We start from the raw sequence: 27,605 nt of genomic DNA, 5'->3' as shown, positions 1-27,605 counted from the left end.
TACCAATTTAAAAGGAAAATTCCCTTTTCAGACCTTGTAGTCTATAGGGCAGATGATGTAAAGGTCATCTGTTTCTGTGGCCAACGACCAACCGCCTTTACTCTTCCCCGACTAACCCATTAGAGCTGGGTGGACTCAGAGGCGACCAAAGATCTCGAAATTAAAAATCCCAGTCTTCACTAGGATTTGAGCCCGTGACCCCGCCAAGCGCTTCACCGCTCAGCTACCGCGCCCCCAAACCTATTAACGTCAGCCAATTTTTACCTTTTTACCGAAGGACATGCTACAGGGCTATAGGATCAGAACTAAAAAAAATCTATTGACAGTAACCGTGCGGCCGTTCCACTGCGTCGATAAACAATGTTGTTCAACGTTAGGGGTGGGGAAGGGGGGCGTTTAATTTGAACCTATCTAGATCTATTTTGGTGAATCTACTAAATCTACATCTATAATTTACTCGATCTAGAGCTACATTCGCGTTAAAAAAATGGTATGTGGTCAATGGTAGCTACTGAATATGTTTCAAATTGAATTGGAATGGAAATAAAAAAAAAAAAATAAAATCTCGAATTTGTTACTATATTTAGGGCTATTTTATTTCCAAAAAAAAATCCGTTTAAGGGAGAACGGTTAGCGTATAAACTTGGAGGGAAGTTGCCAAGCGTTAGGTCCATAGGTGTGCGCGAGTAGCAGTAAGCGATGCGTGGCTTAGGTTGGCTGTATATCAACTGTAAAAAGCACGTATACTCAGTGTCAAAAGAAATAACCCTTGTAACAGATATCGCGAAATGTCATGAGCCTTAATAGCGTGATTTGGAGATTATGAGTTTTAATGCGTATTTCGCTAACCCTAATACCATTCTGTGGCTGTTATAGAGATTCGTGGTCGGTATTAAGTTAACATTCGTATCATGATTTTTGTGTGTGTGTAACAATCAAGAAGGTAAATATATAACATTGACACCTTGACGTTGTGAGATTTAGACTCAAGTGGTAAGCTACATTTTTGTGAGGTCTTATATACATTAATAATGTTATAAATCTATCCATTTTCTTTTCTTATGGGGGGGGGGGGGGGGAAGGGGGTATTTAGAGGATTATTATTAACATTAAATATAAGTTGTTTTATTTTATTTTATTTTATTTTGTGAGTTGTTATTGCTATTGAGTAGCACACACTAATGTGCAAAATATTATCAAGTAATATAAAACACTAAACCATAATCTTCAAATGCAAAAAATAAGAATCTCATTAAAAAATGCACAAATGACTATAAGGTTAAGGCTATATTGGACACTTAAAACCTTTTGTTTTTATTTATTAATCAAATTACTCCAAACTTTAAATGTATACTCCCTATGAATAGCTATAAAAAAATGTGGTTAAAAATGTTTTCTTATAATGGTTGTCATGGCAACGGCCGCCATATTGGATTATTGTTTATCGTTTTTAAATCGCTAAGGCTTTAAAACTATTTAAGCCGTTGCCAAACAAAAATATACAATGTGTAGATCAATCATTCCAGAACATTTTCTATAAGTTCGTTTTTAAATATAATAAAAACTTTTTTTTTAGAAAGTTTTTTCTAACCTTGCTAAAGAAAAACACTTTTTTTTTCATTTTTCTAATATTTTATTGCAATAAAGACAAAATATTAATTGAAACTTAGAAAATGTTTGATCTTTTGCTTTAATTTTGTTTATTTTAGGTGAAATTTTAATCTTAAACCATCACTTGCCTTAGCACAGCCAAGGGGGTTTTGAGTTTAAAACCCCTTACTAGGGGGTTTTGAGTTTGAAACCCCCTACCATGGGGTTTTGAGTTTGAAACCCACTACCAAGGGGTTTGGAGTTTAAAACCCCCTACCAAGGGGTTTTGCATTTAAATCCCCCTCTTCTATAAAACAAAAACAAAAATGCAAACGACAATTCCAAAATTCCATGAGCACATTTAAGGAAGATTTTGATTTTAAACCCCTCTCCAAAATTTACGATAAACCGCTCTTCAATATAAAAGAGCAAATTAAAAACTCAAAATTGTATGAGCGAGGCCAAAGGGGTTTTGAGTTTAAAACCCTCTTCAGCTGGGTTTGAAGCTAAAAATACCTCTTCAATATAAAAAAAAAGCAAATTACGCACTCAAAATACTATGAGCATAGCCAAATGGGGTTTTAGTCTAACCCCCCCCCCCCCCCGCCAGCGAGGTTTGAAGCTAAAAAATAAATCTTCAAAATAAAAAAAAAAATAATTTTGAAATCAAAATGATATGAGCGTAGCCAAGCCTTTTGTGTGTTTTGAGTTTAATTTTCCCTTCAGAGGGGTTTGATGCTAAAAAAATACCTCTAAAATATAAAAAAAAAGCAAATTACACACTAAAATTCGTTGGGCGTAGCCAAGCCAATGGGAAGGGGGGGGGGTGAGTTTCAACCCCTCTCCACCAGATGGCTTTTTTAACAGTTTAAAACCCCTCAAGAAAGTTTTGAGTTTAAAATCCCCCTACAGAGCGTTTTAAGATTGAAAGCCTCTTTCTTCAATAGTATTTCTAAAGCAAACTACAGTCACCAAATTCTATGACCGTAGCTAAATGTGATTTTGAATAAAAAAAAAAAAAACTCCAGATATATTTTAGTTTAAAACCCCCCAACAGATGATTTTAACGATAAAACTTCCCTTTTCGATATAACATCTAGTTAGAGAAGTTACACATGTCTACCAGTGGCTGGGCTCCATTAATAAAGTGCATCGAAATTGAAAAGCACTAAATGTGGCTCAACAAAAATGGCTAAGACAGATTTTAGGTAGTGGCTCAACAAAAATGGCTAAGACAGATTTTAGGAGTCAGTTATAGAGATCGGGTCTAAATCAAAGAAATCCTATGCCGAAAAGTGAGTCTACCCCTTAGTAAGGTTGTGACAGAGTGTCGCATGAGGTTTGCGGGACATGTTCTCCGACAAAAAGAATTAAAAATAAGAGTTGCGATGACATCCTAGTACAACTTGGCGCCACACTTTCATGGAGGTCCTCAAAGCAGGTGGGAAGAGGCTTCAGACATTGCCAGTGACAGATTTTTGTGGAAACAGCTTGTCAGCAAATGCGCCGAACGGCGCGAGAGGGTCTAAGTCAGTAAGATTAGCACATTAGGTTTTTGAAATAAAACTTTTTAATAGCAGGATAATGCAGTGTAGATACCTCAGAATATGCATTTTGTTTGCTTTCAAAACCAGAAATAGTGCTTGGCGGCGGGGCTTCGCCACGCGCTGGGGGAGCTCTCAGCGCTTCCCCAGACCCCTTGCAATTTTTTCACTAACTCCAGGAAAACCTTCTCTAGGGCACAATAAACGTCTTCCAAAAGAATGAAGGGTCAGAATTTAATAGAGATTAATTATGTACACACACACATCCATCCATACAAACATTTGTATATATATATATATATATATATATATATATATACTAGCCTGGCATTATCCGCGGCCTGCGGGTCTAAGTTTGTGTTTACTAATGTAGTGGATTGGATTTAGATGTATGTTAAACGTAGCTAGTGATCCTTTCACGTTATTTCTCTTTCGTTACGAAAATAAAATTAGTTTTGCGAAAATGGGTTTATCCGAAGTCAATACATTCATATCTATTAAAAACGAAAAGAGCGATAGATTTGTTAAATAAATAGGATTATAAAGTGAACAATTAAACGAAATAATTTTTAGTACGCGATTCATGAATGAATATAGATCTAGGCCTATTCGGCTTCGCAGCTTTTGTAAACGAATGTAGTCTCTTAAAAATAATGCTTTAGAAAACCAAATTTGAATGTTTATTTGATCAAAATATGAAATGAATGGACTATAATTAGTATGTTCATGTGTTAAAGTATAAAACTACCTATGCTAAGAGAAGTTTTATCATCTTAGAGTTGAATTAGAGTTTTAGATCTAGGGATGGGATTATAAAGTAAACAATTAAACGAATTAATTTTTAGTACGCGATTCATTACGGTATTGTCTGATGAAAGAATGTTTGTCAGGAAATCTGCAGTCACAGATATAACGAACTAATTAATTCAAAAAATGCTTTTGAAACACAAAATTGAAGGTTAATTTTATTATATAATAAAATCAATGGATCTTCTTTTGTATTTTCATGTGTCAAAGTAAAAAACTATCTGCGCAAAGTGTATTTCTAAAAATTAGATCTATGTCTAAATCCTTTCGATCTTTTCTATGTCAACATTGTAGACATGGCCTAGATCCATAAAATACTATAGCTGTAATAGAGTCGGACAACTTTATTTTTTTTAAGGGTCTTAAGTTTGTTTTAGGGCTACAATACATACACTAAGGTCTAAGTTGGTACCTAAGAAACATTCCTGCCAAGTTTTATCAAGATTGGTCAAGCGGTTTTGATGTCTATAAGTAACATACATACACCTCACATTCTACTTTATAGTATACTAGACATATGTTACCCGCGACCCGCGGGTCTTTATTTGCGCATTACTGTCGATATAGTCACTGAGAGTGTTTTGTAAACAATTAAACGAAATAATAATGTAATAAGTAAAGCGAATGTGTCAATGTAAAAATAGTGTGAATAAAGTTATCAAATCAAAATAGCTAATAGGCTTAAATCCATTTTTTTTTCAAATTAAAACATTTGCTTGTAGGCCTACATATATTTGATTTAAAATTGAGATGAATAGACTTAATTTTGTGTTCATGTGTTAAAAGTATAAAGTAGATCTTGAGGTAGACATAGATCTAAATCTACACTAATCTAGTTGCCTTTTATAGAGTTTATTCTGTGTTGCGCATGCGTGACCTTTTTTTCATGAATGAATATAGGCCTATCTCAACACGGCTACGCAGCTTTATTTAGCGAACAGCGAACGAATGTATTAAAAATGCTTTAGAAAAACAAATTTGAATGTTAATTTGATTAAAATATGAAATGAGTGGACAATAATTAGTATGTTTATGTGTTAGAGCATAAAACTATCTTTGCGAAAAGAAGTTTTATTATCTTAGAGTTCAATAAGAGTTTTAGACCTAGGCCTAGGAAGTAGAGAGATATCAATCACTGTTAATGTGTAACCATTTGGTAATGTCTAATGAAAGGATGTTCACCAGACTTTACCCGCGGCCTTCGGGTCTAAGTTTGTGTTTACTAATCTAGTGGATTGGATTTAGATGTATGTTAAACTTAACTAATGATCCTTTCAAGTTTTTTCTCTTTCGCTACGAAAATAAAATTAGGTTTGCGAAAATGGGATTACCCGAAGCCGATAAATTCATATCTATTACAAACGAAAAGAGCGATAGCTTTGTTAAATGAATGGGATTATAAAGTGAACAATTAAACGAAATAATTTTTAGTACGCGATTTATGAATGAATATAGATCTAGGCCTATCCCAACTCGGCTTTGCAGCTTTCGTAGGTGAATGTAGCTTTAGAAAACCAAATTTGAATGTTTATTTGATCAAAATATGAAATGAATGGACTTTAATTAATATGTTTATGTGTTAAAGTATAAAACTATCTGTGAGAAGAGAAGTTTTATCATCTTAGAGTTGAATTAGAGTTTTAGATCTAGGGATGGGATTATAAAGTAAACAATTAAACGAATTAATATTTAGTACGCGATTCATTACGGAATTGTCTAATGAAAGAATGTTCGTCAGGAAATCTGTAATCACAGATATAAGGAACTAATTAATGTAAAAAATGCTTTTGAAACACAAAATTGAAGGTTAATTTTATTATATAATGAAATCAATGGATCTTCTTTTGTCTTTTCATGTGTCAAAGTAAAAAACTATCTGCGCAAAGTGTATTTCTTAAAATTAGATCTAGGTCTAAATCCTTTCTATCTTTTCTCATGTCAACATTGTAGACATGGCCTAGATCCATAAAATACTATAGCTGTAATAGAGTCGGACAACTTTATTTTTTTTTAAGGGTCTTAAGTTTGTTTTAGGGCTACAATACATACACTAAGGTCTAAGTTGGTACCCAAGGAACATTCCTGCCTAGTTTTATCAAGATTGGTCAAGCGGTTTTGATGTCTATAAGTAACATACATACATACATACATACATACATACCCCTCACATTCTACTTTATAATATAGACTAGCCTGACATTACCCGCGGCCTGCGGGTCTAAGTTTGTGTTTACTAATCTAGTGGATTGGATTTAAATGTATGTTAAACGTAGCTAATGATCCTTTCAAGTTTTTTCTCTTTCGCTACGAAAGTAAAATTAGTTTTGCGAAAATGGATTTACCCAAAGCCGATACATACATATCTATTAAAAACGAAAAGAGCGATAGCTTTGTTAAATAAATGGGATTATAAAGTGAACAATTAAACGAAATAATTTTTAGTACGCGATTTATGAATGAATATAGATCTAGGCCTATCCCAACTCGGCTTTGCAGCTTTCGTAGGTGAATGTAGCTTTAGAAAACCAAATTTGAATGTTTATTTGATCAAAATATGAAATGAATGGACTTTAATTAATATGTTTATGTGTTAAAGTATAAAACTATCTGTGAGAAGAGAAGTTTTATCATCTTAGAGTTGAATTAGAGTTTTAGATCTAGGGATGGGATTATAAAGTAAACAATTAAACGAATTAATATTTAGTACGCGATTCATTACGGAATTGTCTAATGAAAGAATGTTTGTCAGGAAATCTGTAATCACAGATATAAGGAACTAATTAATGTAAAAAATGCTTTTGAAACACAAAATTGAAGGTTAATTTTATTATATAATGAAATCAATGGATCTTCTTTTGTCTTTTCATGTGTCAAAGTAAAAAACTATCTGCGCAAAGTGTATTTCTTAAAATTAGATCTAGGTCTAAATCCTTTCTATCTTTTCTCATGTCAACATTGTAGACATGGCCTAGATCCATAAAATACTATAGCTGTAATAGAGTCGGACAACTTTATTTTTTTTTAAGGGTCTTAAGTTTGTTTTAGGGCTACAATACATACACTAAGGTCTAAGTTGGTACCCAAGGAACATTCCTGCCTAGTTTTATCAAGATTGGTCAAGCGGTTTTGATGTCTATAAGTAACATACATACATACATACATACATACATACCCCTCACATTCTACTTTATAATATAGACTAGCCTGACATTACCCGCGGCCTGCGGGTCTAAGTTTGTGTTTACTAATCTAGTGGATTGGATTTAAATGTATGTTAAACGTAGCTAATGATCCTTTCAAGTTTTTTCTCTTTCGCTACGAAAGTAAAATTAGTTTTGCGAAAATGGATTTACCCAAAGCCGATACATACATATCTATTAAAAACGAAAAGAGCGATAGCTTTGTTAAATAAATGGGATTATAAAGTGAACAATTAAACGAAATAATTTTTAGTACGCGATTCCTGAATGAATATAGATCTAGGCCTATCTCAACCCGGCTTCGCAGCTTTCGTAAACGAATGCACTCTATTAAAAATGCTTTAGAAAACCAAATTTGAATGTTTATTTGATCAAAATATGAAATGAATGGACTATAATTAGGTTGTTCATGTGTTAAAGTATAAAACTATCTGTGCTAAGAGAAGTTTTATCATCTTAGAGTTGAATTAGAGTTTTAGATCTAGGGATGGGATTATAAAGTAAACAATTAAACGAATTAATTTTAGTACGCGATTCATTACGGTATTGTCTAATGAAAGAATGTTCGTCAGGAAATCTGTAGTCACAGATATAAAGAACTAATTTATGTAAAAAAATGCTTTTGAAACACAAAATTGAAGGTTACTTTTATTATATAATGAAATCAATGGACCTTCTTTATGTATTTTCATGTGTCAAAGTAAAAAACTATCTGCGCAAAGTGTATTTCTTAAAATTAGATCTAGGTCTAAATCCTTTCGATCTTTTCTCATGTCAACATTGTAGACATGGCCTAGATCCATAAAATACTATAGCTGTAATAGAGTCGGACAACTTTATTTTTTTTTTTTTGAGGGTCTTAAGTTTGTTTTAGGGCTACAATACATACACTACGGTCTAAGTTAGAACCCAAGGAGCATTCCTGCCTAGTTTTATCAAGATTGGTCAAGCGGTTTTGATGTCTATAAGTAACATACATACATACATACATACATACATACATACATACATACATACACCTCACATTCTACTTTATAATATACTAGACATATGTTACCCGCGACCCGCGGGTCTTTATTTGCGCATTACTGTTGATATAGTCACTGAGAGTGTTTTGTAAACAATTAAACGAAATAATAATGTAATAAGTAAAGCAAATGTGTCAATGTAAAAATAGCTAATAGGCTTAAATCCATTTTTTTTTTTAAATTAAAACATTTGCTTTTGAATAATCTAGTGGATTGGATTTAGATGTATGTTAAACGTAGCTAATGATCCTTTCACGTTATTTCTCTTTCGCTACGAAAATAAAATTAGTTTTGCGAAAATGGTTTACGCGAAGTCGATACATTCTTATCTATTAAAAACGAAAAGAGCGATAGCTTTGTTAAATAAATGGGATTATAAAGTGAACAATTAAACGAAATAATTTTTAGTACGCGATTCATGAATGAATATAGATCTAGGCCTATCTCAACTCGGCTTCGCAGCTTTCGTAAACGAATGTAGCTTTAGAAAACCTAATTTGAATGTTTATTTGATCAAAATATGAAATGAATGGACTTTAATTAATATATTTATGTGTTAAAGTATAAAACTATCTGTGCGAAGAGAAGTTTTATCATCTTAGAGTTGGGTTAGAGTTTTAGATCTAGGGATGGGATTATAAAGTAAACAATTAAACGAATTAATATTTAGTACGCGATTCATTACGGTATTGTCTAATGAAAGAATGTTCGTCAGGAAATCTGTAGTCACAGATATCAGGAACTAATTTATGTAAAAAATGCTTTTGAAACACAAAATTGAAGGTTAATTTTATTACATAATGTAATCAATGAATCTTCTTTTGAATTTTCACGTGTCAAAGTAAAAAACTATCAGCGCAAAGTGTATTTCTTAAAATTAGATCTAGGTCTAAATCCTTTCTATCTTTTCTTATGTCAACATTGTAGACATGGCCTAGATCCATAAAATACTATAGCTGTAATAGAGTCGGACAACTTTATTTTTTTTGAGGGTCTTAAGTTTGTTTTAGGGCTACAATACATACACTACGGTCTAAGTTGGTACCCAAGGAACATTCCTGCCTAGTTTTATCAAGATTGGTCAAGCGGTTTTGATGTCTATAAGTAACATACATACATACACCACACATTCTACTTTATAATATATATATACTAGACATATGTTACCCGCGACCCGCGGGTCTTTATTTGCGCATTACTTTCGATATAGTCACTGAGAGTGTTTTTTAAACAATTAAACGAAATAATAATGTAATAAGTAAAGCGAATGTGTCATTGTAAAAATAGCTAATAGGGGAAAATCCTTTTTTTTTTTAAATTAAAACATTTGCTTTTGAATAATCTAGTGGATTGGATTTAGATGTATGTTAAACGTAGCTAATGATCCTTTCACGTTATTTCTCTTTCGCTATGAAAATAAAATTAGTTTTGCGAAAATGGTTTACCCGAAGTCGATACATTCTTATCTATTAAAAACGAAAAGAGCGATAGCCTTGTTAAATAAATGGGATTATAAAGTGAACAATTAAACGAAATAATTTTTAGTACGCGATTCATGAATGAATATAGATCTAGGCCTATCTCAACTCGGCTTCGCAGCTTTCGTAAACGAATGTAGCCTTAGAAAACCAAATTTGAATGTTTATTTGATCAAAATATGAAATGAATGGACTTTAATTAATATATTTATGTGTTAAAGTATAAAACTATCTGTGCGAAGAGAAGTTTTATCATCGTAGAGTTGGATTAGAGTTTTAGATCTAGGGATGGGATTATAAAGTAAACAATTAAACGAAATAATTTTTAGTACGCGATTCATGAATGAATATAGATCTAGGCCTATCTCAACTCGGCTTCGCAGCTTTCGTAAACGAATGTAGGCCTAGCTTTAGAAAACCAAATTTGACGGTTTATTTGATCAAAATATGAAATGAATGGACTTTAATTAATATGTTTATGTGTTAAAGTATAAAACTATCTGTGCGAAGAGAAGTTTTATCATCTTAGAGTTGAATTAGAGTTTTAGATCTAGGGATGGGATTATAAAGTAAACAATTAAACGAATTAATATTTAGTACGCGATTCATTACTGAATTGTCTAATGAAAGAATGTTCGTCAGGAAATCTGTAATCACAGATATAAGGAACTAATTAATGTAAAAAATGCTTTTGAAACACAAAATTGAAGGTTAATTGTATTATATAATGAAATCAATGGATCTTCTTTTGTCTTTTCATGTGTCGAAGTAAAAAAACTATCTGCGCAAAGTGTATTTCTTAAAATTAGACCTAGGTCTAAATCCTTTCTATCTTTTCTCATGTCAACATTGTAGACATGGCCTAGATCCATAAAATACTATAGCTGTAATAGAGTCGGACAACTTTATTTTTTTTGAGGGTCTTACGTTTGTTTTAGGGCTACAATACATTCACTAAGGTCTAAGTTGGTACCCAAGGAACATTCCTGCCTAGTTTTATCAAGATTGGTCAAGCGGTTTTGATGTCTATAAGTAACATACATACATACATACATACATACATACATACATACATACATACATACATACCCCTCACATTCTACTTTATAATATAGATATATATATATATATATATATATAAATTTTTTGCGGGGGGGGGGGGGCAGAAAAAAATCCCCCCTAACCCCCCCCCCTAAAAAAAAAAATCCTGGCTACGCCCATGCTTGGATCCATAACTTAACAATAACAATATCACCACCCAACACGGACACAACAGCTAGTGTATATCACTCATTTAAAAGTGCACAAACACAGCCCATTGGTGGTGGACCTTCGCAATTATCACATCCCGGATACCAAACGAACGAAGTCACCGCCCAATATGTAAACATGATATACAATACACATTGCCTTGATAATAGAGACCGTACAGTTAACTTGTTCGCATGTCATGACATATTATCATACATCCTGTGTGTTACTAGTGCTGTGGGTTTGGCACAGAACGAAAAATTTACAAATGAAGTCTGATCTATCTTTTATTGGAAACTAGAAACCTTCAGCCATACACAAACACGCACAGTTTTAGAACGGCACAAGGGAATCAACCAAATACAGTGTTGGGGGGAATAAATCTACATCTAGATATATTGCAAGCGAAGGGTGCCAGAGAACGAGGACAGTGCCCTCGTTTTACTGCCTAAATGCGTTGGTACAGCGGCCATTCTGGGGGAAAGGTCAACCGGCTTTTGCTGGCCGGTACGTCCCAAGTTTAAACTCTTTGCTAAATATATCCTCCCCACCACACTAAAACGTTTTTGACAATTTTAGTTACTTAAAGACCAAATAGAAACTTAGACTCTGACCATCTCTCCCTCCCCCCTCCGCCCACATAGACATGCAGGTTTATTATTTATTTTTGTTAAGCTGACTGACAATGATATGCTTGGCTGCCCACATAGAAACCCGTAAAGACGCTAGTACTAAGCCATTCACGTCGAGCCATGCTTGCCTGGCGCCTTAATGCAGAAAGCAAACCCAGGCCACTGTCCTGTTGGCTCATATTTCTCACGGCTATTGTCAAATTTGGATTCACGGTGGCCCCGCTGCGGGTAAGAAGAGGTAGCCGTGCCTCATATTCTGTTTGACTGCCCCAGACTTGCTGATCTCCGTCTCGACAGGTCTGGGAAACCCAAAAGTTTCGACCTGTATGGTGACATGTATGCACTATGCAATACAGTAGCGTTTCTGTCCAGGGCTTTTGCAAGAGAGGATTTGAGCCCCTAAAGCCCTCACTCAAATGGAGATTGATGATGAATGGGAACGTGACTGTAGTTGTGGAAAAGTAAAGGTGGTAGTCGTTGTTCTGGTCACATGACACCTCTGTAAACAGTAGGCCACAGAAACAGATGACCTTTACATCATCTGCCCTATAGATTGCAAGTTGCGAAAGGGGTACTTATGATCAATATAATAAATATGAACTATATAAATAAATGTGAACTCTAGCAATAAATGTGAACTGTAGAAATAAATGTGAACTCTATAAATAAATGTGAACTCTATAAATAAATGTGAACTCAATAAATAAATGTGAACTCTATAAATAAATGTGAACTCTAGCAATAAATGTGAACTCTATAAATAAATGTGAACTCTATAAATAAATGTGAACTCAATAAATAAATGTGAACTCTATAAATAAATGTGAACTCTATTTTAAATATATGATATTTTTATGCATTTAGAAAAATCCGTAAGCGTGTTGGTGTATCCGATGTATATAGTGCAAAGTATTTGAACAAACCATTGAATACTGATATAGCTCTGCCATGCACACCGCCATCCAAGCTAGTGCAGAAGGTGCGCACTTCTAGAAACCAAACTGAGAAGGATGTCGTCATTAGGAAGAACGATTTCCGCCCAAGTCGAGAGCCGAAGTGAAGAGACTGTGCTAGAGATAGATGTTGTATTAATGTATTTGTGATAACCTGTGAATAAACATCCTTGTCTCTTTGAGTTGTATCCCTTAAGTTATTACATTGTTGTCAGAAGTGGATTAGGCAACTCAACGGAGAGCTCAGGTAGGAGCTTATTTAAAATGGCATCCACGAAACGGCTAGAAGAGCTGGAATTGAAGGAACTGAAAGTAGAGCTCGAGTGGAGGCGTCTGTAACGCTTTGAAAAGAATAGGGACATTCTTTGAACACGTCTTCGGCAGGCTCTGGTTGATGAAGGGGAAGATCCGGAAACATATTTGTTTGAGGTGGATCCAGTCTGTCCAGATATCGGTGAGTTTCTGAAAACTATAAAATCGCTACAAGACATATACGACTCGATGCGTGAAGAAATGAAAATGATGGTGAACATGATCAGGAACAGGGTGGACGAGATTGTATTGAAAAAGGAAGGCAAATAGACCCAAGTGATAAAATTGTGTCGCAATCAAAAGAAAGAATAGACTTTTTTAGTTACCGCTAATTCTAGGTGTAAATTATTAAATAAAATCATTTAAAAACTTATAACAGATTTCCGCGGCCTCCTGATTTACCAGGAGCTGCTGGAAATCTTCTGAAATTGCAAAAATATACGAAAACGTCCTGGAAATCTCCGGAAATTACTAAAATCTTTAGAAAACTCGTACCAATATCTCGTGAAATATATAGACAAAAATTGTCATTTTGGGGTATCATTCAATATGGAAAACGCCAAACCTTCACGCAATTAAAAAAAAAACAGCATTATGCAATACCCGTAATTGTGGAATCTGATGAAATAAGCTTCTTGCGCCTCAAGCTAATGAAGAATTACTTGAGGTCAACAATTATCGTAGATAGATTGAAACATTTGGTAATTCTTGCTATTGAGCGTGATCTATATAGGAAATAAAATCTGTGTGATTAGAAATATGTTTTACCTATTGTTGTTTATTAGCGCTATTTTATGCTTTTAGCTTTCTCAAAACGCTATGATTCTATCACTTGTCTGGACCAGTAAGGAAAATGGGGGGGGGGGGGGGGGAAGGCTATTTGGGGCGGATTTTACCGTAATCTGTTTTTAAAAGCATTTACACAAAAAAAAAGGGGGGGGGGGAACGACCTGCACTCTAGCGCGTAGCTTATGCCTCTTCGGGCTGACGTGCTAACCACTCTGCTAGTGAGGTGCTTATGACTAGAGAAGATTGCATAGTTATATATTGTTTGTTTCAATTTAGAGTGGCGACCTATAAATGGGTCTACTTCAACTTATACCAAAACTTCAGCCAAGTACTATTTCTTTCCCTTGTTCGAGATACCAATGAAAATAATTAATTAACAATAGCTAAATAACAAATTGGTAATTTTTTAAAATTGATTCTTGTGTTGTCAGGTAAAAGGTAGTGTGCAAATTTCAGCTTGATCCGGGATCGGGTGTCGGAGAAATAACGTGTACAAACTTTTTACAAGACAGACTTATTTCATAGTGAGTTGATATAAGCTTTGTAAAAAGACCTATTGATCAGAAAAAGTGGCTTGTGTCAGCTAGAGGTAATAATTTGTGTCGAGACGGATTACAAGTTGTAGTGTTATATAGCGTGAGACGATATTGAAGCAAACAAATTATTTAAGAAACATTTGATCAATAACGTCAATGGGGGGTGCGGGCGGCACTGGGTGACACCCACCAAGTTGGATGACACCCAAGTCGCAAAAATGCACTTTTCTAAAATCAACTTTTAAACATATAAATGACTACATTTAATGTTTCTCACAGTTTAGTATCAACATACCCTACACATTGTTCATTTAATTCTATTTCACTTGTAATCTTATTATCAGAAAAATAATACGTTGTTGACGCTAGGAGAAAAAGTTTCTGAAGCTCAGAACTGTAGAAAAACGTTTGGCGCCAGGGGCAGTGCCCGGGACAACTCCGAGTGAGCTTAAGGCTCTCCCCCAAACATCTAATCTGATCCGTTAAGTGGCGAACGTAGCATTTGTTATTCTAAAATGTTGAGAAACACATAGACATAAGCCCATCGCGCGCTATTCGAAGCGTAGGGCTGCAAGCTCTCTCCACAGAAATCAACCTTAGGCGACTTTTACAGCCACTTTCCATCTGAAAAGATGTGACGCCATGGACGGCCATGTTTTTCCATTCCTCTTTTCGGCTTTCATGTTAAGGCTGACTTTGGTAAACGTGGTTCGTCTTGTCTAATGATATATCTCACAAATGTCGATTGATGTTCAGTCGCCACTCTCCTTAGACGGCGATTGCCTGTGCTGGAAAATATTTCTCTATTAGTAACATTATCTCGGGAGGACTTGTAGGATCCTTCTCAGCCATCACTACTCAGCCTCTATTCAACTTTCCATGTCTCGGAGCGTTGCTGGCGTTGGAACAATGATTGTATTGAGTATGTGGATTTTAATCTCCAGGCTAGTTGATTTATTTGTCCAGATAGGCCGTACTTTTTGAAAAACGGCTTCTGCTTTCCAATCCGGCATAGAACACCAAGATATACAACTTCATTACCTGTGATAACAGTGCTTAAATAGGTTAATATTTCTATTGCTTCAAGATCTGTAGTACCAATGTTGATGGGGGTTGTAGGTAACCTGCACTCAATATGCATGGCGTCTTTATCCGTGTGAACCCGAATGTAGCCTGTTTAAAGTATTTCTATGATATCGTCGATGGTTACAAGAAAGAGAAATGGGGATAAGATAAACCCTAATCTCATATCCGTCCCGGCGTTGACACAGCAGCTTGATTTGCTTTAGACATGTCGCTGAATCTGGACAAATTTGGGGGGAGATGCCTTCTTCTTTTTCTATTTTCAAAAGCTATCAAACTTCTTTTTTTAATCTCAAAAGCTGATCAACATCCTTTGTTGGTATTTTAGGCTTTGCTCGATGATGTTTCGAAGGACGTAAATCTGTTCAGTGCTTGAACTGCCTTTTCGGAAGTAGCTGAGAAACACTAGTGTAATTTAAAAGCTCTTAGATATTCTCTAATAAAAATGTTCAACTCAATGTTTCTCAAATAATTGCACATTTTAAATTTATGTAATCACTTTTGAAAAAATGTAAAAAAAAGAACAACGACATTTAAAAAAGAATTGAAAACCATTTCCGGGTGTAACCAATCAATTAATTAGCTCACAGTTTTATTATTCAATATAAAGAAACAAAAAAAATAGTTTGTTTTTTTTTAGGAGGAGATTATTTTTTTCCTAAGAAGGAGAGGGGTGTCACCCTGAGCTTACCGCACTGGGTGACAACGACCCTTGTGACGCCACTGCATTTGATAACAAAAATTTGAATATAATTTTTTTTTTCAAAATATCAGTTAGATTGCAACAATGGACTTATAAAGGGATAAAAACATGTTAAATTGTTGGATACTACCATTTAAAGAACTATTCCACCATTGAGTGTTTCCAATGGAAAGATAATATGCAACCTACGACTGAGGTCGAATTAGTATCAATACTGGCTGTGATGGTCCGTACTACGCTGCTGCTTGCTAGACTAGCTTTAACTTGTAAATAGACATTAGCACTATTGAACACTGGACTTGACAAGAAAGTACTCAAAGAATGGTAGACCTCCGTCCAGAGTTTAAGGATTGCGGTTATGGACAACAAATCCTCCTTCACCACCCAAAACAAGTCTGAATCTGCCTTTGGGATTTTTAAAGGTTGTACTATAAATTATGTGCTCTTTTTAGTACTCACTGTTAAGCACTCACTGTTTAGCACTCACTGTTTAGCACTGTGAAATCAAATTTCTAATCTCTTTCGCTGGAATAGCAAAGTAATCTTTTTTTTTAGTTGGTAATACAATATGGCGTCCTTGATCATGTTTAGGGTTGCTCTAGTTATTTCAAGATTGGCTGAGTGGTTAAGTGGGGTCCTAGGCTCAAAATTCGGTGAATATTGTGAGTTTGAATTCCGGGATTCTTAGGGCGCCCATGAGTCCACCTAACTCGAATGAGTATCTGACTTTAGTTGGGGAAAGTAAAGGCGGTTGGTCGTTGTGCTGGCCACATAACACCCTGCTCGTTAACCTTTGGACAAAGAAACAGATGACCTAACTGCTAACATCATCTGCCGCATAGATTGCAAGGTCTGAAAGGGGAACTTTATTTTACTTTTTTGTTTACACTTGGCCGGCTTCAAAGAATAGAAGAGTCAAGAGTTAATAAGGTTTACGGAACGGTCTTTTGAAGTTACTATGATAGAACAAGCACAATGGAAAAAAATTGTTTTAACCCTATTTGAGGCGCGATAGGGTTAACTATAGGTTCAGCTGACACACATGAGAACTCAGGCAAATCACTCAGGTCAGCCGGGCCATGGACAAGGGACAGTACTGCGATTACATGCAAATATGACCAATGTTATAGTCATGTGATCGAAAGCCTGCGTGCACGAGAGACACAGTGTGTAAGAAAGCGGCAGTTCAAGACTGGAGACCGGGACTGTTAGTCGGCCATGAAGTCCGTCCTGGTCGAGTCCTCAAGTGTTATGTAGAAGTCCAGAAAGAGATAGAGACAGTAGAGTTTTGTACGGTGATGTACAGTGTAACATTTTAGTTGTTGATGTGTTGACTGTTATCTACTTATTCACTCAGTATTAAAGCACCAGATTATTTAGAGCTCTTGTTGTCAAGTTCTTGAATTTTCGTTGTGTGTTTAGCAGTGTGTACAGACGGCCTGATTAGGAGAGACACGTAACAATATCAATAAATAAAATCAAAGTTTATATTAATGTGTATCCATTAGTTAGGATCAGTCATGTAATTAAATTTGTACTAGATCATCATGATTACAAAACTTATATCAACTCAGTCTGTCTGTTTGTCTGTCTGTTTGTCTGTCTGGTACAAACTTTGTACACGTTGTATCTTCAAAATCCCATTTTCGGATCAAGTTGAAATTTCGCACAATTATTCAGTATTCTTAACAAAACATGAATCAATAAAAAAAAAAGTAACCAATTTATTTATCATTGGTAATTAATTGATTTTGTTTGATATAGATAAAGGGAAATAAATTGGGAGTTGGCTGTAAATGTGCAGAATTTTTTTTAAGTATATTTTTTTAATTTAGCTCGTTTCAAATACATTTCATGGTTGGAACTTATAGTCTTACAATGTTGGCTGAGTTTGAAAGTTTGAAACTTCAAACAATTTAATACTGTGTCACTCCAATGTCAACTGATACATTATATTCAACACAGTGTGCTTTTATACTCCTAGAGCCTCTGACAACGAATTGAACACCTGGCTCAGGTACTGGGTACAGGGGCCAAGTGCTAATCAAATAAAAGTCGGAACAATTTTTCAGCGGGCTACTGTTGACTTAATCCCCCCCCCCCCCCACAAACACACAATTTAAAAAAAAAATCTCTACATTGCATGAAAAAGCTACGTCTGGTACAGAATTTGTTTGTTAGAATTCTTATTTAATGAATTTCAGACTTATTTGTAATTCTTCATGAGTGTCAGAAAATTCTATTTTACCGAAATTCTGACATGCTGAAAACAAGAATATTCGACCTATATTTACTGAATTAAAAGAATAAAGATAAGATAAAATAAGACAATTTTATTGATCTAATCAAATGGAAATTCAGTTTGACTACAATTGACAACCTCATCGTAACTACTTTACAAAAAACAATATGGATGAAAAATTCGAACAACATTCACTCACGAAACACATACACATTCACAACCAGCGCTTTATGAGTTTGACTTCTATGTACTTCTCGATGGCGACAGATGATCTTGTAACACTCTGACTGAAATTGGGATAAAGGAGTTTTTAAATCTTTCTGTTTTAGTCCTAATGGAAGGGAGACGACAACTTCGTTCAGATCCTATTTAACAGTGGTTTAATCAAACCTTATGTATAGTTTTTTTTATTGTTAGCTTTTTTTCTCTCACTGAAAGATGAAAATAACTTCAAGTAACATATTTAATAAAATACTCAGAAAGACACAAAGTCAAAGGCACATTCCTCGTTCCATATGCTAGGACAAATTTGTACAAATGCTCCTTCTTCCCTAGTGCTATTAGAGCATGGAAGGAGCTTGCCAGGAAAACCAGTGACTTGGCAGAATTTAGGTCATTGGTTAATATGCATGACTAAAGGCATGACGCGTAGGACGTAATCATCTTCCTTTTTTAAGTAACGTCTGTATTATATAAGACAAGATAAGATTTCCAGATTTACCTATTGGATTTCTAACTATAATGTAAATTTTCATCTTTCAGAGGAAGACGCTATTTTTTTCATAGCTCCTATCCACTCACTCTGTGTATCTGTCTAAATCGATGCTCCTATCCACTCACTCTGTGTATCTGTCTAAATCGATGCTCCTATCCACTCACTCTGTGTATCTGTCTAAATCGATGCTCCTATCCACTCATTCTGTGTATCTGTCTAAATCGATGCTCCTATCCACTCATTCTGTGTATCTGTTTAAATCAATGCTCCTATCCTCTCACTCTGTGTATCTGTCTAAATCAATGCTCCTATCCACTCATTCTGTGTATCTGTCTAAATCGATGCTCCTATCCACTCACTCTGTGTATCTGTCTAAATCAATGCTCCTATCCACTCATTCTGTGTATCTGTCTAAATCAATGCTCCTATCCACTCATTCTGTGTATCTGTCTAAATCAATGCTCCTATCCACACACTCTGTGTATCTGTCTAAATCGATGCTCCTATCCACACACTCTGTGTATCTGTCTAAATCAATGCTCCTATCCACTCATTCTGTGTATCTGTCTAAATCAATGCTCCTATCCACACACTCTGTGTATCTGTCTAAATCGATGGAATCTTGTACACCATATTTCTTCTTTTTCTCTTTCTCTGAACAAGTTGAAACTTTGCGTAATTATTTACCGCTCCTAACAAAAGATGACTCATTGAAAAATTGACCACTAATTTAATTTTATATAGAGACATCACTAGCTTAGTGTAGCTAAACTTTGTGTACACTATTAGGTCGTCGCCTAAAATTTTGAAAACTAACAATAGATAACTAAATAAAACTACTATTTTCATAAGCACTTGGTTAGTTTGGTGGCTAGTGTGACTGCATGAGGACGCCTGAGTCCTCAATTTTGAAATCGAGTCGGAACTTTTTTTATTGCATGCAAAAAGCTATCACGGAAACCTTATCCCGAAATACCCCATCCACCCCCTCCCCCTTAACTTGTCCAGACAAGTGATTGGACCACATCGCGTCGTGCACGCTGAAAGCACAGAACTACGTAAAACGAAAAACAATTGGTACAAATATCTCCAATCGCAAAGATTTATTACTGTTAGTATAGATTTATTACAATCTATTTAATTCAAAATAAAGGATACTATTACACTTAATATAAGCTTTGTTTTTTTTTTCGTTTTTTTTAAGTATTTAAAAAAAATATTTTACTAGTTTAAATTAAATTGATATATTTTAAATTAAAAAAAAGATAATTGCATTTGATTACATAGGCTCAGTTGCGACCTGTATATTTTGCAATACCTGATACAGACATAGCCATTCTCGACGAAATCTGTTTTTTATTATTGTCAAGGAGCTTATATCAATTCACTCCATCTGTTTGTCTGTCCGGTCAAAGTGTTGTACACGTTATTTCTTCCATTTCCCATTCTTAGATCGAGTAGAAATTGTGCACAATTATTCATAGTCGAAGACAACACATGAATTAATAATAAAAACACAAACTCAAAATCAGCCCCCGAAGTGGTCTATCTAGAGTCTTTATCAGGATTCGAACACAGGACTTCTGCTTTACCCCTCAGCCAGAGCATCTCCATAAATTCATTTAGCGTCCAATTATATTTTTTAAATTAATAATTATTGACCTTACCCATACAAAAAAGATTCATAACAGGTTACAAGTAATAAAGAGAAACTAAACAAGATTTATTCTTCTTACAAAATTAGATAAATTGGCAACAAGAAAAAAAAAATCTATGGAATATGGAATCTAGATCTAGACTAGAATACGTATTTTTTTACACGTTCAATCTTAAAATAACTAGACCCAGGGCAATGTTATGACCATGAATAGTAGGCCTTTTGGTACCGGGTAATGGTGTACTATGCGGTTTCGTATCCGATTCACTTCTTAATTAGATACTACTTTTTACATAATAAATAAATCACAATTACGGGTAATGCATAATGCCGTTTTTTTTATCGCGCTTTGGAGTTTTCCATATTGAATGAAACCTCAAAATGAAAAATTTTGTCTATATATTTCAGGAGATCTGTGTGTTTTCAAAAGATTTTAATACTTTCCGGAGATTTTCATGACTATTTCGTATATTTTTCCATTTCAAGAGGTTTCAGGAGCTCCTTGAAAATCAGGAGGCCGCGAGAAATCTGTTATAAGTTATAAAATGGTTTAATGTAATAATTTAAACACCTAGAATTGGCGCGAGTCATATGAAAGTGTGGGGCCCACTGCGGGCACATAGGTTGCAGTGGCTTAAGGCCGGCTCTGCAAAATAGCGGCCTATACTACTCCGCCAGTCGACCAATTTGTAATAAACCTCCTCCCCACGATAAGTAGCGCAAAAAGTCGACATCTTTAATTATTCCCCAAGTAACAGAACATGTTTCTTTGGCTTGTTTAATATCTTATTTACATTTCTGGTAAAAGAAAAATGAAAAGGACTTTTGACAGTGAGTCATGTCTTACAATATGAACCAACCAGCTCAGCTTTCGTCTCTTCATAGTATTGGGATCTTCTCTTGTTTTTGCAAGCAAGAGTATTGACTTGTAGAAGTACAAACGTATTTGTGTACTTTTGCTGGTATTTGATACCTAGCATGGAAAATGTAATAAAATGACGTCGGGCGAAATGGACAATAATCACGCACAGTCGCGCCCCTACAATTAAGCTAAAAAAAATTTCAACTACCAATACGCCAATAAAATCGATTTTATTGTCAATGACTATGAATAATTGTGAAAAGTTTCAACTTGATCCGAGAACGGAAAGTGGGCTAAAAACGTGTACAAATTGTAATAAGGGGAATAACTCCGCATCTCTCAATATTGTTGTATCTATTTCCCTCTTTCGATACCAAACAAAATAATTAATTATCACTGATTAATTAACTAATTCAATTATTTTTTTATTGATTCATGTTTTGTTGGATAAAATAAATAATTGAGTAAAATTTCAACTTGATCCGAGAATAGGTCTGGGAGAAAAACAAATGTGTACAAATATTGTACCAGACAGACAGGCGGAGTGAGATGATATAAGCTTTGTAAAAAAAAAAGAATTGAAAACATCATTCAGTGTAGCTGTTTATTTCCTTTGAGGTCCAGTCATGATCAGTTCAACCACTAAGTCTTTGGTCATTATCGGCCTGTTGCTTGTCGTGGCGGTAGTTCTGCTGACCATACAGTTTCATCCCACTGTCATAACTTTGATCACCGGAGATCAGGGCAGGTCAGAAGATGTCAAGATCTCCTCAGGTAAGAGCGAGAAAAAAAGAGCGAACGTGATATGGGTGACGGACGGACGGACGGACGGAGGAATGTATGGATGAATTTAATGGATAAATATAAAGAATGATGGGTGTATAAATGAATGGATGGATGAATTGATTCATTAATTTAATGAATAGAATAATGGATGAATGGCATGATCAATTAAATTGATTGATTATGGTTGAATAGCTGAATGGATGGATAGATAGATCGATAGATGAATGGATGGATACCAATTATTATAGAACAACTAAGTGATTAGTTCAAATACATGTATTTCATATGATAGTATCACTTTATTTGTTCAAATATATATATAATGTAAACATGTTCTTTGTTAAAATACCTCATATTATATTACCAGTTGATGTGTTTCGAATATCTGACAGTGGCAAAATTGAAGCTATGGGCAAAGGTAAGTCTTTTTTTTTTTAAAAAGGTCTAACTAAACTCTGTCTGTCTGGTAAAAAGTTAATAGACATTATTTCTCCCACACACATTCTCAGATCAAGTTGAAACTTTGCACAATTATTCATTGGCATAGGGCATAGGCAATACATAAGTCAATACAAAAAAAAATTAACCAATTAGTCAATTAGTTACTGGTACCAACCAACAAAGAAAATTAATCATTCAGTATTCAAATATTAGGGCTAAATATCCAGGGTTTCGTCCCTTCGCTAATTGAATACGTTATTACTCCAACACCCACTCTCGGATAAAGTTGAAACTTTAAACATTTAGTGTACCTATACATACACTTTTACATTCAGTTGTTTGTAGGGTAATTAAAGCTCAGTAAAACAAGTCTTTCTTAATCTCTTTATTTCATGTATATTGCTAATGTTAGTTTTATGATTGTACATGTTTCTATTGTTGTTGTTGATCTACTTTCAAAAAAAATATATTTCTTCTAGGCCCGTTAAGTCTATTGCGCCAAAAGGGCTTTGTCACTAGTCTAGCCAACATAGACTTGGATCAGTTGAGCGATGAGGAGCTTCTTATGACTATGCATAGCAACGTAGACAACACGAATGTATGTTCAATAGATAAATTTTTTTACCTGAATTTATTTACCCCAGTTTCATTGTATTCTTTTTTTTTCGACTATTTTCAACTAATTGTATAGAAATGAAATAGAAATGTGTCACTTAATATAATGTGTGGTTGAAAAAAGTCCGCAATTGGAGAATTAAAAGACGTATGAAGAACTCATTTGGATTGGAAATTTGAAAACAAGAACATCCGGCTACAAATACAATTGACAAGGAAGTCGTGGCTATGACTGATGTAAAGAAGAAAAACAATGGAAGGATATATTGCTCGGACTGTTTCTATAAAAGCCGAATATGTGACATTATGTGACCATATTAACAAAGTGTCTTTATTGAATAAAGAATTTCCATGAGATGATGAAAATGTTATGTAGATAAAGCCATTGCTGAAAGTACATCTGTCATGTTAAAAAGTTTATAATTGTTTTAGCAAACGACGTAAAAGATATTAGAGTCAGAATAATTGTAAGCACCTTAGTATTTTGTTTGACAACACACCTGACATAGCACACCTGACATAGCACACCTGACATAGCACACCTAACATAGCACACCTAACATAGCACACCTGACATAGCACACCTAACATAGCACACCTGACATAGCACACCTAACATAGCACACATGACATAGCACACCTAACATAGCACAACTTACATAGCACACCTGACATAGCACACCTGACATAGCACACCTAACATAGCACACCTGACATAGCACACCTGACATAGCACACCTAACATAGCACAACTTACATAGCACAACTTACATAGCACACACTGATCAAATACAGAAGTTATAAAATTTTAAGGGAGAAAAAAAAAAGGCTGATGAGATCAACTTAATATCTTTAAATGTCTAGGAAAGGTTGAGCTTGAATTTATATGTGAAGTTCAGGGGGTATAAAATGTCTTCATTGCCTGGAACCACTGAGGAGTATAAGAAATTATAAAGAACCAACAGAAATGATATTTAATAGATGTCTGTAACGTTTACTTAATTTTTGTGGTCAGCATTTTTTTCTTTTAGAAATTAGCTTTTTACATAGCATTTTTTTTGGTACATTTGAAATGCGTTTTTCGTTCTGATATTATAGCCTCTAGAGGCGAAGTTAATTTTTTTTTAATTTTACCTATCTTTACTTTGTTTTTGTTTTGTGGGGGGAGATGTACTAGAAGGCCAAATATACACAAGAGTAAGCCTATCTTTACTTTTTTTGTTTTGTGGGGGGAGATATACTAGAGGGCCAAATATACACAAGAGTAAGCCTATCTTTAAACTGTTATCAACGTGGTGACAAATTAAATCTTTCCTTTAACAAAAGCGCAAGGTGTTATACAAAAGGGTTCTTCTAAAAAACAACAACTCTTTGATTCAAAGGAAAAAAAAACAAGGTTACAAAAGACAGTTTGTATGGAAACACAAACTCAAAATCGGTCCCCGAAGTGGTCCACCCAGGCAGGCTTCAATATTTTCAGAAAGAACATCCAAATGAAATTATATCAAGGACAAATGAGAGATAAGAATTGAGAAAGAAGGTTAACAGATCTTGTATAGTGCCCCAACGGTCCCGCAGATCAAGGGATAGGTGAAAGTGAATGTAAAGTTAGGTGTGAACCTCGCCTAACTGGTTCCCCTTTTGGACCTTGTGGTCTATAGGGCAGATGATGTAAAGTTCATCTGTTTTTGTGGCCTACGGTAGCCAGCACAATGACCAACCGCCTTTGCTTTTCCCCAACTAATGTCAGGTACCCATTAGAGCTGAGTGGACTCAGGGGCGCCCAAGAATTCCAAGGTTGAAAATCCCAGTCTTCACCAGGATTCGAACCCGGGACCCCCGGTTCGGAAGCCAAGCGCTTTGCCGCTCAGCCACCGCGCCCTTCCTGGCCTAACTGATGTCTTATAATTGATCCATTGTTTTGAAAAGGCTCAATCTCTTTGCTTATATGTGTGGTAGCTGCAATATGTCATTTAGGAAAATGAAGTTTAAAAGATTACTATTCGTTTTAAATTAGGTCTAACTTATAATGCATACTAATGAGCTTTTTTTTCTTTAAAAAACTGCTTGCATAACTGATTTAAAAAATTAGATTTTTGCTTTCAGAAAAAAAAAGTAGCCGTTGCATCAGAACTTTGAATGGTCTAAAATATAGTGATGTCGGATTTTCAATATCTTTTCTAGTTTACGAAATCTAAACGGGACGACGGACAGACGGACAAATGAACAGACTTTTCGCACAAAACTAATAGCGTCTTTTCCCCTTTCGGGGGCCGCTAACAAGAAGAAAATGTCAGGCGAGAAATGACAAAATGCCGGATTCGCTATTTAAGAAGAGTAAAGTGGTTCATTTTTAAGTGCATTGATCCTTTAATTTTTAACGCTGAGCTTTAAGTCCTACTGGAAGCAATCATTGATAGATACATTAGGAGCTATCCAACCAAAATTTCTTAAGTTCAAGAACCAACAAAGTATTGCAGATATCAGTTTCCAATTATTGGCGTATAGGATGAATTTTCAAAAGGCGACATTCCAACAGAAATACCCTGACTGAGAAGAGATCTAAATGCAACAAAAGGTATTCTTGCAGAAAATAACAATTGACAGTACATGATTCCTATGTCACTAAGACCTTAAATATATCTCTAAATCATTTAACAAAGTCTTCTTACCATCTGCTTAACTATGGCGTCATGTGAAAAAGGATTTTTACAATTTAAATTTAGAACTTTTTGAGACAAAGAAACAGAAGACATTTTCACAACATGCAATATTATTAAAAATAAAATCGTTCAAGACAGTAACTTTGATCAAGTTAATGATACGTTTTCAAGTATAAAATCCAGAAAAAATAAAGTGCAATTTACTTATGGTTGCATTGTTGCACAAATTAATGGCAAAGATTACAAAGATTATGGATGCATGCAGAGTTTCACATGACTACGCAAACCCAGTGAACTGTAGATAAATTGTAATCAACAACTGAATTTTTAAATTTAATAAAACCTCATTTTATAGTTGTTCAGCAATAAATTAACGTAGGTATTTATAAACTATATGTTTAGGATTTTTTAAAGAAGAGCCTGGGGGGTGGTGGGGTGACACTGTGAGCTGACCGCACCGGGTGACACCCACCCTAGTTACGCCACTGTATTGAGCTGCTATTGGTGCAACAAGAAGACTTAGATACTGGTTCACTTAATGATCATTTAACAATACAAAAGATTTGTTTTGTATATGTATCTGTATATTAAGTGAATAATTACGCTTAACAAAGATTGCACTTTTGGCAAAATTACTCAATTTCAAAACATCCCTGGACAACTTAAAAAGCTTTATATCCTGATTTCTATGAATAGCCCTTTTTGTATATACATTTGGAAATTTCACGACCAATTTTCAGTTGTAAATAGTGGTAAGGTTGATACACTGAAAGATTACTGTTGCCAACTACATATATTGCGCTACAAGAAAAGGAACTTAAAGAATTAGATTTTACAGTGCTTAAAAGTGTATTTTACAGAGCTTAAAAGTGTATATAATTAATTGCAAAATTTTCTAAACTACATAGCTAATAAACACTTCCTATAGGCCGGATACACCTGTTACACCAATTACAAGTAATTATAGTTATAGGCCATATATATATAGCTGTGATGGTATTGCTAATGAAATGTAAAAAGAATTTGATTTAACAGATTACTTCATTTAAATTCAAGGTATTATGTAGAAGAAAAATACGCCTGGGCAAGATCGGAGACGGCGGATGGGAAATTTGCGACGACCCTGACGTCCGACCAAGTGACCCCTGCATCATCTACTCCTTCGGCATCAATTACGACTTCTCCTTCGACGACGACGCTGCTAAGGTGTACGGCTGTCACGTGTACTCATTTGACCCCAGCATGAGCAAAGAGAAGGATCAGTACGACAGGTGAGTTCAAGTTTTGACCCGATGTACCCATACGGAAAAGTCATTACGTCAGGTAACTTGAAGTAGTGGCCGCCCTTTGATGGACCAGAGGGACCAGAGGGATGTTCTATGGGGAGAATTAAAATAAAGACCCCTGTATCATTTAGCAAGGTTTATGCGCCAAATACTCCCCTATGCCACTTCTCCTTTCAATGTCAACAGTTCCGCCGGACTCAGTATCTGAGCCAGACGTGAAGGCCAGGAGTTGGACTGATTGTCAGAGGCTATTTGAGATCCATGCCGTTGGAAGCATTGTGGTTATCTTGTATCCGTTACAACTTCCTGCAATAATAACAGTTATAATAGTAACGTTTGTCTTCTAGTCCGAAGATTATTGAGGAGTGCAGTGTTTCACGTGGCTACGCAGCCCCTGCTAACAACATAGTTAGCAACATCCAGCACAGCAAT

The 27,605-nt window shown here is 35.1% G+C and overlaps 1 protein-coding gene across 4 annotated transcripts in view; it reads left to right on the top strand.

Moving 5' to 3' along the window:
* Positions 1-384: 384 nt before the first annotated feature.
* Positions 385-27,605, top strand: part of LOC106077907 (uncharacterized) — a 30,532-nt gene continuing 3,311 nt past the window's right edge. Inside the window, exons 1-5 of one of the 4 annotated variants that reach the window (XM_056012354.1) lie at positions 385-993; positions 21,983-22,156; positions 22,536-22,586; positions 23,089-23,207; positions 26,944-27,158. In XM_056012354.1, the coding sequence (XP_055868329.1) occupies positions 22,009-22,156; positions 22,536-22,586; positions 23,089-23,207; positions 26,944-27,158 (533 nt within the window). In that variant the 5' untranslated portion in view covers positions 385-993; positions 21,983-22,008. The remainder of the gene's footprint in view (positions 994-21,982; positions 22,157-22,535; positions 22,587-23,088; positions 23,208-26,943; positions 27,159-27,605) is intronic. The other 3 variants (XM_056012355.1, XM_056012353.1, XM_056012352.1) reach the window with 3 other exon arrangements.

Source organism: Biomphalaria glabrata, chromosome 15, assembly GCF_947242115.1.
Source record: "Biomphalaria glabrata chromosome 15, xgBioGlab47.1, whole genome shotgun sequence".
NCBI lineage: Eukaryota > Metazoa > Mollusca > Gastropoda > Planorbidae > Biomphalaria > Biomphalaria glabrata.
Note: the sequence above shows the minus strand (reverse complement) of the source record. Positions and strands in the feature narration are given on the sequence as shown.